The sequence below is a fragment of the Nesoenas mayeri genome (assembly GCF_963082525.1).
Source record: "Nesoenas mayeri genome assembly, chromosome: 1".
In the NCBI taxonomy this organism is placed as follows: Eukaryota; Metazoa; Chordata; class Aves; order Columbiformes; family Columbidae; genus Nesoenas; species Nesoenas mayeri.
In genome coordinates this window covers 120,138,184-120,153,129 of record NC_137541.1, presented here as the reverse complement: position 1 = coordinate 120,153,129, position 14,946 = coordinate 120,138,184, and the positions used below count along the sequence as shown (strand labels likewise).

General features: G+C 38.4%; 1 protein-coding gene across 1 annotated transcript in view; it reads right to left on the bottom strand.

The window, feature by feature from the left end:
- Positions 1 to 14,946, bottom strand: part of DSCAM (DS cell adhesion molecule) — a gene marked incomplete at both ends in the record, with an annotated part of 466,714 nt that overhangs the window by 18,307 nt on the left and 433,461 nt on the right. The window contains 3 exons of the mRNA XM_080345399.1: positions 2,497 to 2,694; positions 6,410 to 6,559; positions 9,330 to 9,445. Coding sequence (XP_080201525.1) covers positions 2,497 to 2,694; positions 6,410 to 6,559; positions 9,330 to 9,445 — 464 coding nt within the window. The remainder of the gene's footprint in view (positions 1 to 2,496; positions 2,695 to 6,409; positions 6,560 to 9,329; positions 9,446 to 14,946) is intronic.

Here is a 14,946-nt window from a genome sequence, read left to right as displayed (position 1 = left end):
TTCTGCAGGGACAAATCACTGGTCTGTTGTACCCATCACACTTCTGCTTCAGTGGGCTGGGAGAGCAGAGGACTTTCAAAAGGTGTCTAGGCAGAAGTTGTGTTTCATCACAAGATCTGTACAATTTCAGACACTGTTGGTGATGTTCAATAAACAGGCACAGTGTAATAGCTAATTCATAAAAATGAGACTTCTATAGCAGCCAGAGGCAATTGTGTTGTTATTGCAAATCTTTATCTTTTTTATCGCGTGCTAGGATCCCTGCATGTTTTCATTGTGCACAAAGGACAACACTCCTGCCACTGGTAAAAAGGACCATGCATTATCTAAAATAAATACCTCTACAATATGCTGTCACTTGCTTAGGACTTTGAGCTGGCCAGAACTTTAAAAAGGCTGAAGACTGCAGGTGCCCAGTGTCATAGAGCAGTGTCTGTAAATATGATGCTCATGCAAAGGTTTCAGTTTAGTTCATGGAACTCAGGACCTCCAGTTTCCCACATCCCATCCCCTGGGGAGACTGTTTCAGGAAGAATCTCCTTGAACACCTACTTTAGATTTGATGAAAGTTTATCCAAGCTCAGAGTGAACTTCGCGAAACCTAGATTCATCAGAAAATTTCTAGTGGCCTCTGGTCAGAATATTTGAACTTACACACAGCTATGAACTGCTGCAATACATTTCTCCTAAGCTTAAAAGCTACTGCTTTGTAAACCTGGAATTGTTTTGACAAGAAGTGCTAGATTCTGACAAATATCAACTGCATGAGCTAGATTCAGAAATCTGAAGTCCAGATTGGAAAAGTGATTATATAGGCATATGAGTTCAACTGACACTTGAACACCTATTTGGCTACTTCTATTATAATATTTATTTGGAAATTTTAAACTTCTGAAGTACTTAAATTAAACTGACTCTTCTCCCTGAAAACTAGTGACATAATAGAGATACATTTTGGCACAAGAAAACCTTTCTTGAACATGATCTAAAGCTTGCTATCCCTTACATAAATTACTGTGTGTTCAAGGGTAGACACAGAATAGGAAAGTAACCATTTTAAAACATTGATTGTGAAGTCTAGTTACAAAATTGTGTATAGTTTGTCTATTAAACCACTCAGCAAATCGAATTCTCTGCCCTTTGTCACGCATATTGGAAAATATCCTTAGGTGACAAAATGTTGGAACACATGCAAGTTCACCTGAAATTTAGAATATCTACAAAAAGGCTTTCTGAGATAACATTTGCTATTTATATTTGTATCTGCACAGCTATTAGAGTTAATCCTTAAAGCCTTATGATAATTCCACCAGAAGAAATCAGGATGAAGTTTGTCAGCTCACTAAAGGTATCTGCTGAGTGCCATTACCCTGTGGAAACAGCATAGGGGTCTGCAAGTTTAGGAGGACCAATTGTGAAAAGGTGAGCTCCAACCTGTAAATTACTGGATATAAGGCCAGTCAGATGCTTGTTCTTATAGAGACAACAAAAACAGCCATACTGGTTTTCGTGGTGAAAGGCCAGTCGTCACACCTTGTGCTTTTAGCTCTAACACATAGCTTTTTCAGGTGACAAACACTTTTCCCCTAAAATCAGGATAGAAGGTAGGCTATTCCTTCTGAGCAGGCCAGAATAATCCTGGATTTGCTTCTGTCAGGCATACCTTTGAATAGTATCTTACCTTTCTGCATTATGTAACCTTTATTACATTTGTGTCGTGACTATTCTTCTGCTTAATCATTTACTCATTTATTTGACTTTTTTTTTAGTCACTTGTTCTTGTTCATTGTATAGCAGAGGAGAAAGCCTTTTTTTTTTTTTTCTTTCCCAGTTACAGTTGCATTTATAATGTGAAGACGTCAAGAAGATGAAGACTGCAGGCAGAATATGTATTCAGTGTGTCCCCACTTATCATCTAGAGGAATAAAACCTATTCTGTTTCTTAGGAAAATCAGAACTAGCTACTGCAGTATTCAGTGATATGTACTGATTTTGACTTGAAGTCTAATTCCAGATTTTTCCCTCTCATTTTTTCCGCTTAGAATAAAACCTATAAACATATTACATTAATGAGGAAAGGAAAATACTAACCTTAGTGTAGCTTAAGCCTTAAAACCACTCCACCTATGACTCAGGAATAATCTTTGTTGCTAATACTGCCCCTTCCTGGTCAATGCCATTTCATGCAGCAACATCTCCTACTTTTTCCTTTAGATACAGAAAGTACAGTACTTCAGCTACAGGAAAAATTACCCCCATGTCTTTCAAAGGACTCCAGTGTGCAGGTGCGGCGTGAGAAACCATGGGCATAATATTTGTTATCATTAACACTATGTGCATTTGTGGCATCCCTTGTAAATAACCTACAGAGAAATACCCTAGCAAGGGAAAAATAATGACACCGGAGCACCAAATGAAGCACATCAAGGACCAAGAATGTTACTGCAGATACTGCTGTCCCGTTTTCACAGGGCAGCCCCACAGAGAGCCGTGTACCTGTGTCCTGCGAGGGGCTGACACTGTAGCTGTCACTTTCCTTGTCCACTGATCCTGCTGGTCTGGGGGTGGGCAGCCTCCAGTCCGTGGTGAGGGTATGGGCTGATATGGTAGGATGAGGCCTGTTGAGGGTCCACTGACTGGCATAGCGGTTGCGAGCTGTGGGTCCGGTTTTGGCGCTCCTCCTTGTGGTAGGATCTGTGGTGGATAACAGATAGGATCTTTGCCACTGGGCTCTTGAATTGATAAGGAAATAAGCCCTGTCAGAAGGGGATGGCCACCAAAACCATGTTGAATAAAAAAAAAACACAATCATTTTTTTGTGGAGCTGAGACCTCCACCAATCTCCCATGGACACATTCATTATCCCTTTACTCCAACATAAGTAGTTCTCCAGTACCAAAACTGCTCTGAGATATGAAAGAACACAAGGGATGTAGATCTGGTCAGGGATTTCTCACCATATTGCAAGCAAAAATCTAAGGTAACTTATCCGCGTAGATGTGTCCTCAGAAGTGCAGTACATCAGCTACCTGCTCTCAGTATGTGAAAATACGTGCTCAGAAATGTGGTGATATAAATACCTATTCTGGCCATTTTAATAATACTTTTACTGTATTATGGTATTAATTAGCTACAGATTCCCTATTTTTTTTAACAAGTAGCCAAGACATAAAACATAACCCATAATATTGCCATCAGAGTTTCAGTAGGAACAGGTTTGTAAAGATTTGACTGAAAAAAAACCAAACCAACAAACCTAAATAAATACAATTTCTTAAACTTCAAAAGTCATCTGCTACTTGTTTAAGGTCAGCAATGTTTGTTTGTTTGTTTGTTTTTATTATCCTAGAGACAATATGGTGAGCAAAGGAGTAAAAACAAACTATCTGCCAAAATTCACTTCCTTAATTTTCTCAATAAATAGGTCTTCTGTAAAAGTGAGGCTTGTACTCCCTAGCAAAGTAAGTGGAATAAAAAAATCATTATATGGCAAACAGAAATTGACTAAATCAGCACTGAAGGATTTATCTTTGAAACTTCTGAAAGGATATGCTAACAATAGAGAGAAAGGGTATTAGAAATGGAAAATTCAAATCTATTCAAGTGTTCTTAGACATTCAAATGGTGAAGTTGTCAGTCCTTAAGGTAAGAGACTTTAACACAGGCAATTTAAAGAAAAAAACAATACCCAGATAATGACTCTTAGCGCTGCTTTACCTAGGCATTCCCAGTAAGAATTTGCATTCTGCTACTTCAAAGAAACAAGGTATTTATCTATAAATACCAACTATGGTCTGATCCTCCTCCTGTTTCACATCTCCATACAGCAGTGGAAAAATATGAACCTGGTGCCATTGATGACTGATCCTCCCAGTAGTGCAACACATAGTCGCCTCACATGGATAACATCCAAAACCACACTTGGCACGATGCAACCAGCCTGTCAATATAAACCACCGCTTGTACCTGCTGTGGAAAGTTGGCACATGGCTGTTGTGCATCCAGAAGTGAGCCCTGTGCCTTCTTCGGGGAAGACATAAAGAACAGAAGGTGAGCACTGGCGAGAAAACTCTCAGCATGGTGCTGGGGTTGCTTGGTCTGGAGAAGGATCAGGAGGATCTCATCAGTGTGTATAAATGCATGAAGGGAAGGTGCAGCCAGACTTTTTTTAGTGGTGCCCAGTGACAGCACCAGAGGGAGTGGCCACAAGATGAAATATGGGAGCTTCTGTCTGAACATCAGGAAGAACTTTACTGTGAGGGTATCTGAGCACTGGCACAGGTTTTCCGAAGAGGTGATGGAGGCTCCATCCTGGAGATATTCAAAAGCTGTCTTGCTATGGCCCTGGCAGCTGTCTCTAGCTGACCTTGCTTTAATGCAAGACACTTTAAAGCAAGGTCAGCTAGAGACAGTTTCACAGTGCCAGAAGGGTTGGACTAGCCAGTGCTCATAGGTCCCTTCAAACCTCAACTGTTCTCTGGTCCCATGACCAGGCTTTCATCAGCAATTTGAAGGAGATGGAAGAGCCTGTTGCCAGTATGCAGGAGATGAGTGCTTGTCCTGCTGAGCACATGCTGAGAAGCAGGTCTGCACCAATTGTGCTTTTCCTGCACAAGGGGCTCTGTGGCACAGACTCAGGCAAGCTCCAGAGCTGCCTATGTGATGGAAAACAGAGCATATCTGGTGCCCTCGGTGTTAAGCCAGCTCTGCTATCATATGCTGAAACATAGCTGTCGAGAGCTGAGGTGAGCAAGGCAAAGGTTCATGAAGCACATCTCTTTTACAAATAAGTACCAAAGAGCTAGAGAATGACTTAAAAAGGTCTGTAAGGGATTATTTGCCAACAAGTGAGTGTGACCATGCCTAGACAGGAGGATCTGTAACCTCTGAGGCACCCACCTGGGCACTGCTCCCCTCTTCACAGAAAAAGCTGTGAGTCTAGACAAAATCTCATAGCCTAGCCTCTATCAAAGCTGTATTAGTGTCTTAAGTCTGGAGAACACAACCTATAAGTCTTTGGCCCAGACCTGCACACTGCTGCAATCAAATCTTCACTGCAATATAAAACTGATGGTGGATTTCTATTTCCAAAGCTGGGCTGGACACAGATCATACTCTCATACATGAGTTAAACCCCAGTTTAATTTGAGGGAAGTGTCTCCCTTACTCCAGTGGACTGAAGCACATAACCTTATACAAAAGAAGGAGTATTAGGAATAGAAGATGCTGGTGTTATAAAATGCTGTGATGGGGTACAGGCAGGTATTTTGGGGTGGTGCTTCATTCCTTATTAGAAAAGGCAGAGGATCTTGATCTGCCAATGTGATAAAAAGGGTATGATATTTTTTGCTCTTACTGAGTAGGCTAGCCAGCATGTACCAGAAGTAAAGAAGTGAGAAAAGAATGGTACCAGAAATAAAAAAATGTCATATCATGACTCTTCTAATTCCTTGACTTGCCATAGAGAAAAAAGCAAATCCAAATGATGGTACCAATCTAGTCCTCAAGAAGTAACTAGCCATATCTTAAAACTCTCAGAGTTTGAAAAGCAGCAAGGTCAGGGCTAGAACAGCTGCCATTTATGAAGTCTGGAGTGGAAATGAAGATGAATTTAAGATTTTGCAAATAATATCAATTTTAGTTAATACACAACTGAGTTTTTAGCATTAATGTTCACTGAACTCACCAAGTAAACAAATTCTGAAGTGGTCAGGGGATAGAAATAATCCAAAAGATTTTAGAAAAATTGCACATGGCTTGTGCATTACACTTTGGTAATATTCTTAACTCATGAGGGTGCATTAGATCTAGTGATTTTCTTTTCCATTTACATAGATATGGAACACATTTGCGAGAGAAATTAAGAAGAATGGAATGCAGCAGTATATTAATTTATGGTAGTATTTTAAGCACTCTAAGAATACCTCAGCATTAATATATCTGGGAAAAGTAACTTACCATGCTAACTAAAACTGGAAATACAACTTTTTTTCAGAAAAGCAATAATGAGAAATATATTTCTTGCCTGATGAAGAGGTAAGGAGGGAAGATGCATTTTGAAAAACAGTAAAAATTGATCAGCGAGAAAAAATATCTATTAGACACTAAAAGCCATTAAGCTAATTTATTCAATAAATTCTAGAAATTAAAATCTAGCATGCATTTGGTTTAATGAAAGCCAGGTATGAATTATTTCAAATTACACCTACATTTCAGAAACATATGCAATTTCTGCCATATTGAATCACCAAATGTGATTGTAGAAGAAATGTTCTCTGCTGACCTAAATAGATTTCTCTCAGCTTTCAGACTGAAGAAAAAACCCCATGAGGATGCAAATGCAGGAACAAAGTATTAATTTTCTTATAGCTCTCTCCTCTCCAGACAACGTATTCTTTTATGTGCTTACTTGTTCCCGGTCGGGCATCAGAAACATCCACCAGTGGTCCTGTAGCTTGTGACACAGACTGGTAATGTACTGTGTGGGTGACAGTCAGTGACTTCTGCTTAGATGTCTCTCCAAAGTCAGCATCAGTGAGCAGAACAGTTGATCTGTCATCTGTAAGTAAAAAAAAAAATTAAAAAATCAGACAATTAATAACAAATTTTGGATTTGCCTTCACAAGAACTTTACAGTAAGTCTCCAGACTTATTTTCAGCTAGGCACCATCACTGACAGTGGCAGTTCCCTCTTCTCTGCAGGACTGAAGGTGGCTTTGAGGGGTGTACTGCAGATTGGGAACTTCTAGGTTTAGACTCAAAATTCATACAAAACTAAAGAACAAGTGTCATTTTCATGTCTGTCTCTGTGATTTCACCTTAGAGACAGGCAAATGAGACAGACTGTTAAACATTCTTCCTAAAAGCTACTTTGTATGTAGTTATTTTTGGCCCTCATTCCTTCTTTCCCATCTTTTGAAGACTGCCTTCTCCCCTTCTCCTTCATGGTTAAAGATCTTAGCTGAGCTTTTCAACAACATATTTATCTCTCTTTATTAACATGAAATTCTTCAGTGAAATCACTCATGTCTTCCGAAATGGAGGTTGTTAGGTACATGTTGCTAACTAACCAGTAAGATTTTTCTCCAGAGACAGAATATCACAGAGGTGGCCATGACCCAAGACTGCTCTTAGGGAGCTGTTTATTTTTAAGCACATGAGTACCATAGTGAAAGCAATGGAAATATACTTGCAGGGCAGCTAAACATCCTTCAGTCCTTTGTTTTGTTGTTCTGGAAGCTAAGGGCTAAGTCCCACCAGCTCTCTCTGCACCAAACCTCACTACCGTAGGTTTGAAAAAGAAGCTTTGGGGATCTTCATACGAGTTGTATAAGTTTCTTTAGACAAAGTCGGCCCAGCTGACTATGGGCTTTCCTGCAGCTACAAAGAAAGGTGTGAGGTGGAGTCTGACCTTGGGAAGGACTGGAAGATGAACACTGACTCCTCCTGCTCTACAGTTCTCCTGCGTATTGTTTCCCTATGGGATAATATATGTCCACCAAATTTCTGCATAGACCTTGACCCCTGCATAAAGCCAGTGCTACACAAGACTTACTAAATTTTTTTTCAGTTGTGGTATCTGTATTCTATTTCTTTCACTGCAAAGAGGAATCTGCTCCATTTGATTACGAAAGATTTAACATCAATGGATCTTCCACTGAATTTGTGCTTCCAAATCAACTAGTTGCATGCTATCAGACTTTTTGTTGCATTCCTTACAGTCTTTTTATCCATTCATAATAGTAATAAAAAACACAAGAAATTCTTGCTACATTATGCTATACAGCTTTGTAATGCATTTCTAAGATGGCTGATGGCTGGCAGCTGGGAGGCTTCCTTGTATTTACTAGCCAGCAGAGGTTGATCTGCTTCTTCTAGGCATTCCTGTCTTTTCTTTTTTTTTTTTTTTTTTTTTTTTTTTAAACTTGACAGGACACCATTAAGGCAAACAGTTCTGCACAATAACATAACTACCATTTTTTACCCAAAGAAGGCCATAAATAGAAGGAGCATTATGAAATCAATCTGTCTCTGGCAAAAGATGAGCTCTTTTTCAGATTGGGAATAAAGTCTCTTGGCAGTAAACTATCTCAAAGACTGCCAAAGTGCCTGCTTATTCTGAGCTGGCTATTACCAAGGCGCTGATCACATTGCTACAGTTAAGGCTCTGATGATATTTTCACTATAAAACTCTATTGCTCAGCAACTGTAACTCAAAAGCAAAAATTGCCTTTAGGATGAATCCTGGGACAAAAGATTGCATCACAGAGGCAAACTTTGGGAAGCTAAAATCAGGATTTAAAAAAAAAAAAAGTCTTTATTTCATAGGTCTCATTTTCAAATCTGCAGCACAAACCGTGAAACGTGCCCTGAGGCCAAGCCCTCCCTGCCCCAGACCAGACTGACAGCAATTGTGACAGGGTGCAGGGCTAAAGAAGCTTGTCCCTCCCCAGTGCGGGCATGGACAGAGATGGCAGAGATGCTGCTCACAGCTTGAAGAGCTTTTCTCTCCAGCCACACCATCCCTGGGAAGTTGTTACGTTCTCAGCCATCACAGGCTTCTTCTCCACAGATATTGATCCAAAAAATTTAGAAGTATAACAAGATCAGTCATTCTGGAGGGTCTTGCCAGAGTGTGAACTCAAAGAGTCACGAGATCAGGTTGTATTTTTATTCTGTTGAGATTTCAGACATCTTGTGTTTAAATTATTTTGAAAAGAAAACCAACACAAAACAATTATGTTTTTCATCACAGTTCAGCTATGTGACAGCCACATGAGAAATCTTGTTTTCTGTTGTGTGAAATAGTTTAGATTTGAAATTTGCGGAGACACAAAAAAGCTGAAAGCTGATCAAAATGTTGAAATATCATTTGCTATGAACATGTGGATATGTAACATATAAGTTTTAGAAGCTGGCTGCTGCAAATCTTTAAATAATGGTATTGCAGTTTCAGAATTACATTTTCCTTACAAGTAATGCCAGTGATCCAGCTGTCTAGTAAAAGCCAAAAGAGAAATCAAAATGAAAATCATAAAATTTCCAGTCTTCATTTACATTTTCTTCAAGTGTCTCTTTCAACCAGCTTCATTTTTTGAATGTCCTGCATTATTTTGAATACAGTACTGAGATTACTTTGAGTGGAAAATTATTTAAGGGGAGAAAAAAACAAAACAAAACAAAACAGTTCAGTTTTCAAATATGGAAAATTATCTTGTAGCCCTTTTTTTTTTTTTGATGTGTGCAGTGGGGAAATGGTATGAAGTAAAGAAAATCCACCTAAAGTATGTGTTACATTTACTAGTTAAAACAAGCCAACTGGAGTTTACCAATGGTTTCCATTGTGTCTCTTTCCTCAATCAGAAGCTGTGCTCTGGGGATGTCTATGTGCATCCTCAGTGTTTGCTGCTGCTTGTTAAGAGTATCTGATGTCCTTGTGTTCTTGCTAAAAACGAAATAAAGGTGAGCACATTAACATTCAACAGAAAGGAAAAGATACTTGAAATTTCATCATTTTGAATCTGTCCAGCTCAAACAAAAAAAATAATATAACCATAATCAGCAAAATATTCATACATCTTATTTTACCCTCTTCAGAACAAGTGTATGGTATTAATTTATTGCACATAAGAGTTAGATAAATGCATAGTGTTGCAGGATTTGGTCTTTTCTTTATCAGTAGAGATCTGCTGAAAATTTCATATAGCTTTCTTCGGATGTTGTCACATAATGAAATCAATAAATATGCTTTGTAAGATGGACCTTTTCTTTCATTCCTCATGAATGTGAGTAAAGAAACACAGAGCTGATCAAACAGGTTGGTAGGAAAATTATGTCCTGAGTAATTTCTAATTATTTTCTTAACTTTTCATAATTTTTTGCTGGATAAATTCCAAATATCACTGGATTTGATAAATGAAAAAGCAAATTAATAACTAGGGATTGTATTAATATATTTCACAAACTAAATACATGGTTTAGTCCCATTGATGTTCCAAGGCTAAAGTTGTAAATCTTGTTTACATTCATGGATTATTTCTAATTGATTGATGTAATATTCTAAAAAAGAACATAAGCCAATTATTCTATCATCATGTAAATTGAAACAATTTCATTTTGAAGTTTGTGTACCAGAAAATTACTTCTTAAATGAGCTGTCTGTTGAAGGCAAGTGGAGATGGATAGTAAAACTGAGTGTTACAATCATTTCTAGTACAGAGATTGCATCAAGAAACTTTCAGACTGCACCAAAACCCTGGGAACTTTGCCCTTTTAGATGTAATTACTCTTTGGAGGAGAGGAAATATTTGCAAATATTTCTTCATGCAGGGAGGCTGAGGGAAGTTAAGAAAAATCAGCCAGTAATGTGATCCAAGCACTCACACTTCAAAGAGCTTTAAAATCCAAGTGGAGACTCATTTTCTAGCGTAAAATAGCTGTAGATCACTCAGTTTAATTCTCCTTTGGCAATGAATTATTGTTGTTAATGGAATCAGCAGAGGACTACTAAACTGCTTGATGATAAGCTCACTTCTTCCCTGAGCGCGGACCTCTGCATAGGAGATTGATGCACGTGTGACGAGTACACGTCTCCAGACAATTTACCTTAAGTTCCTGCTGTGTCTCTAGGTGAGCAAGAACTAACTATTCCAGGTCTGGAGATTATCCTAGAGTCCTTTTTAGGAGGAATTTCTTTGTCACACTGTCAGTAATTCTGCTGCAAATCCAAGAGTGACATTTCCAAGGCACACAGCTACACCTGTCTGGCTGATTCTCACCTTCTGGCTTTCCCTGCTCTGGTGGTCCCCAACATTAACACTATCTATGCATCCCAAACTTTAATGTCTCTGTCTTTCCTTGAGTGGTTAAGTGGCACTGTCACCATCATGTAAAGGTGAATAGCTGAAATGCATTCAAACAGCCTGTAACTGGTGTCTCATTTCATTCCTTATGGAAGCAAAATACCAGGAGAGCTACTCAAAGGATGCCAGAATTTTCTGTCTATATAATCAGTGAAGAATAGCAACCAGGTGTCTTTTTAAGCACAGAAATTTTCAAAAACCTTTAGGATCTTAAAATGCAGATAAATTCCACACCGACTTTCTCAAAGCGTCTGCAGAGTCTTTGCATGGATTAAATGCCACTCACTTACTGTTTTCCACTCAAGCTGCTGAAATGTTAAACGAATCAGAGACTAATATATTATCCGCTTTCCAAATATGTTTGAATACATGCCCTTGAAAAGTCAGAGTACTTTGGGCTTGTCCAAGATCATAGAACAAACCTGTGATCAAGTAGGAAACTGAATTTATGAGGTCCAATTCCAATTAATAATCAATAATCCAATAGTTAGTGGATACATGCAATCAGATACATATAGAATCTGTGCAATACATAATCGAGTCTAATAAATACATCATTGTAATCCTCCTCTGCTCACCAGGGGTACAGGAGACAAAAGGATCAAACCAGGTATCTTCCTCAGAGAATGCAGAACCCAGAATCCCAGTGAGAGCTATTAATAGAAGCTCCTCTGCAGTATGAACACTCTATATTCCCACCACTGCAAAGTACTCAACCTCACAGAAGATATTGTTTGGACCACAAGGAGTAGAGGGACAGTACCTCAGGTTTGCAATTATATTGCTCACCTGCTAAGAGAGAATTCTGAATCCCATTTTTGTCTCCAGAGGTAGCTTTATGCAAAATATATGGAAGAAGCCAGAACTGGAATTCAAGCCTCTCTATATTCAGGAAAATTACTATACTCAAAAGTTATGTCTCATTTTGTGTGATCCCTCTCCTCTTCCATACTGGTATGACTGATCCTCCCATATGCAGCAGCATGGTGACATGGAGTGTCCAAACACAGAACAGGCAACTGGCAGTAGCAAGAGAGTTGACGCTGATTAGCATGCTATCTCTTCCTGGCTCAAGGAATTTAGAATTATTTTCTGCAGACCACAATAGTTTGACTTTAGGTTATAAAAACCTAAAGTACCAACAGCAATTAAATGCCTCTAGGACTTGGAAATGATGCAAAGATTTTTAGGATAGCAATTTTGAAGTTTCGTGCCCAAGTGTTTTCTAACCTAGGAAAATTCAGGCAACAAAGTATTATAACAGTGTGGTGGATAAGGAGTCCAATGATTAATTATTTAAAGAGAGGAGACATATCTACCTATATTTTCCTTAACCTACAGATATGAAATGCCCAAACTTAGACATGTGCTATGGATATTCTTTACCTCACAGACCTTCTAAGGATCTGTGTGTAATATAATTCATTCCCTCCCGTTCAATGAATCTCTGAGTTCCAAATTGTTAGAGACTAAGAGCCTGTCTGATGAACGAGTTAGTATACATTTGCTGTAGTCTTTTACTCTACAAAGGTGTCTGCTTTTGGCCACTATGAAAGACAGATACTTGGGCACGTGGGCCTTTGGGTCTAACTGAGTACAGCTTTTATGTACAGTCTATGGATAAATGGGCCTACTTCCAGAAGTAGTACAATGTATAAGGTATTTTGAAAGAGTGTGCATAGTTAAAATACACTTAATTTTAAATAAAATTTCTGGTTGTTTAACTAAAAAAATACTTACTTGAGAGACTGAAAGTATCTGTATGCACAGGAGAGGGTTAAATCTATCAAGCTAGTTATATAAAGGGATCAAATATAGTACTCTGTAAACCCAGCATCATTTTTGGTCCTTGGCAGAGAGTCAGGCCACCTCATGTTTTCCTGAAGTCTAAGCTGGTTGTTGTAAAGACATGGAAAACTAAATCACGTAAGTAATTATCCTAACAGAGGAATATTTGCGGAGAAAAGATTCCTCACCTTGTGTTCTAAATTAGAAAGCTCAGTCAATTGCTATACTGATTCACAGTGAACTGTTACAAAGGAGTTGGCTGGACTGATGCTTTCACCCAAAAGAAACACAAAAAATCTGTGATGGTAGAGCAGGAGGGATTTTTATTTGCAAGTTTAAAGTATCTGCAACAAGTTGTGCAGCTCCCATTAAACTGCTAACTACTGGGGCTTATCCTGCTCCCAAGACTTACACAGCCAAAGCCAGTAACATTCAAAGTAAAGACTAAAGCTCCATTTTTAATCCACTTTACACATGCTCATAAAAATCTCCTCAAAGGCAAAGATACACAAAGCTCTCTCCACCCCGCACGTCTTCCTACCAAACAGGGAATAATCTTTTCTGCTCTCTGTCCAAAACATAAAATCATCTCTAAAAGTCCCAGCTTTTCCTGAAGCAAACATCAAGGCATACCCTTTTTCTTTATATATACATATACACATTGGATATATATGTACATACATATATATATATATCATATATATATACACACACACATGTATATATCAGATTTTGGCAAAATCTAAAATATATAAAATATCAGTAGCTTTATATATAACTATTGCTCTGGAGAAGACTCATTATCCTTTGATTATTAGCATGCTCAGTCTTCAGGAACATCTAGTGATGATGGGTACCTTTCATTTTGGTTGGAGGCATTTCACAGATTGATCACAAATGACAGAGCGTTAAGCTCCCCAAAACAGCAGCACTTTGAGAGCTGCTAGTCTTAAAGCATCTGCAAGTGTATGCCTACATACACTATTGCCTCTAAAGTCCTGTTTTAAAAGTCATTTGCCTTTGGTCACACTTTTAGAAGAGAAATGTAAAATAAAATATTTAATAAAACCAAGATTAGTTATTAATAAATGAGATAAGAGAAACCGACTTGATGATCATATTTCAATGCTGATGAAAGGAAAAGCAAAACAAAATGGTGACAGAAGTGTTAGCTAGAAAAACAGATCTGAACTAAAGGCTGGGAAGGGACCTGACTGCTCTCTAAGTACATCAGGTGGAGAGAGCAAAAGCAGCTTGATATCAGCAGAGGAAAAAAATGGGTCAAAACCAGGCACTTATGTTGGCAGTTTGATAGTTTTCTATGTATCAGAGGAGTGAGACTCTGAAATACCCTCGCAGAGGTGACGATAAGACTAGTGAAGCTAACCGGGGTTAAGGCAGAGATTTGCCAGATTTACAGGGCTGTAATGTCACCAGATTGTCACTGGGACTGAATATCTTCACGCAGAAGTTTCATCCAGTCCGTGATGGGTTTCTTTAGGGAACAGACTTGCTGCCTATGCTAATCTGTGGTGTTTTCTGCAACATCAAAAAATATTAGAGCATATCTTCTTGAAGTTGCTTAAACCAGCAATCTGCTGCTAGCAGGGGCTTCTAGCTGGCAAATACAATAGCACGAGTATGACCTGACCTGCATCACCAGTCTTGTTAACATCAGTGGGACTATTCAGATGTATTTGCAGACTGATGGTATAAAGCTGAATTTACACTAAAACCATCTGCCACCATGTCTTTTGTGAGTATATTCTTAAAACAGCAAGTGAAGTTTATCGCGGGTGAGAAAGCTTAAAGTAAGGTTCATTTTGTAAGATATCTATGACATTCTCAAATTTGTTGCTGAATTAAAAAAAAAAAATTCTCCCAACAAAAAAATAATCCCTTGGTGATCCCATTTTCAAATATATCCAGCAGTTTTAAAGTTCAGTGTTTTCCCCAGACAGAACAATAAACATTGAAGATATGGAATTTCCACCTTTGAAAGAACTGTGGTGCCAGAATAGTTATTCGGTTACAATTCAAAAACTGAATTAGATTTCTGGGTGCTGAGCTGATAGAACAGAACTGAAATGGATTTACCTGCTCTTCTATACCTTTGGGTATAAGCAGCTAGAAATAGTGAATTACATACATAGAACTGTAAAGTTTCAAGACATTCACATCCAGGAACTTACTACCTTCGATCAGATGATCTCTGAAGAGCAATTACTTTGTGACATATTATGAAAACATTTTTCGGAAGAGGAAAAATGTCCAAACAGACCTATATAGCTTCTAT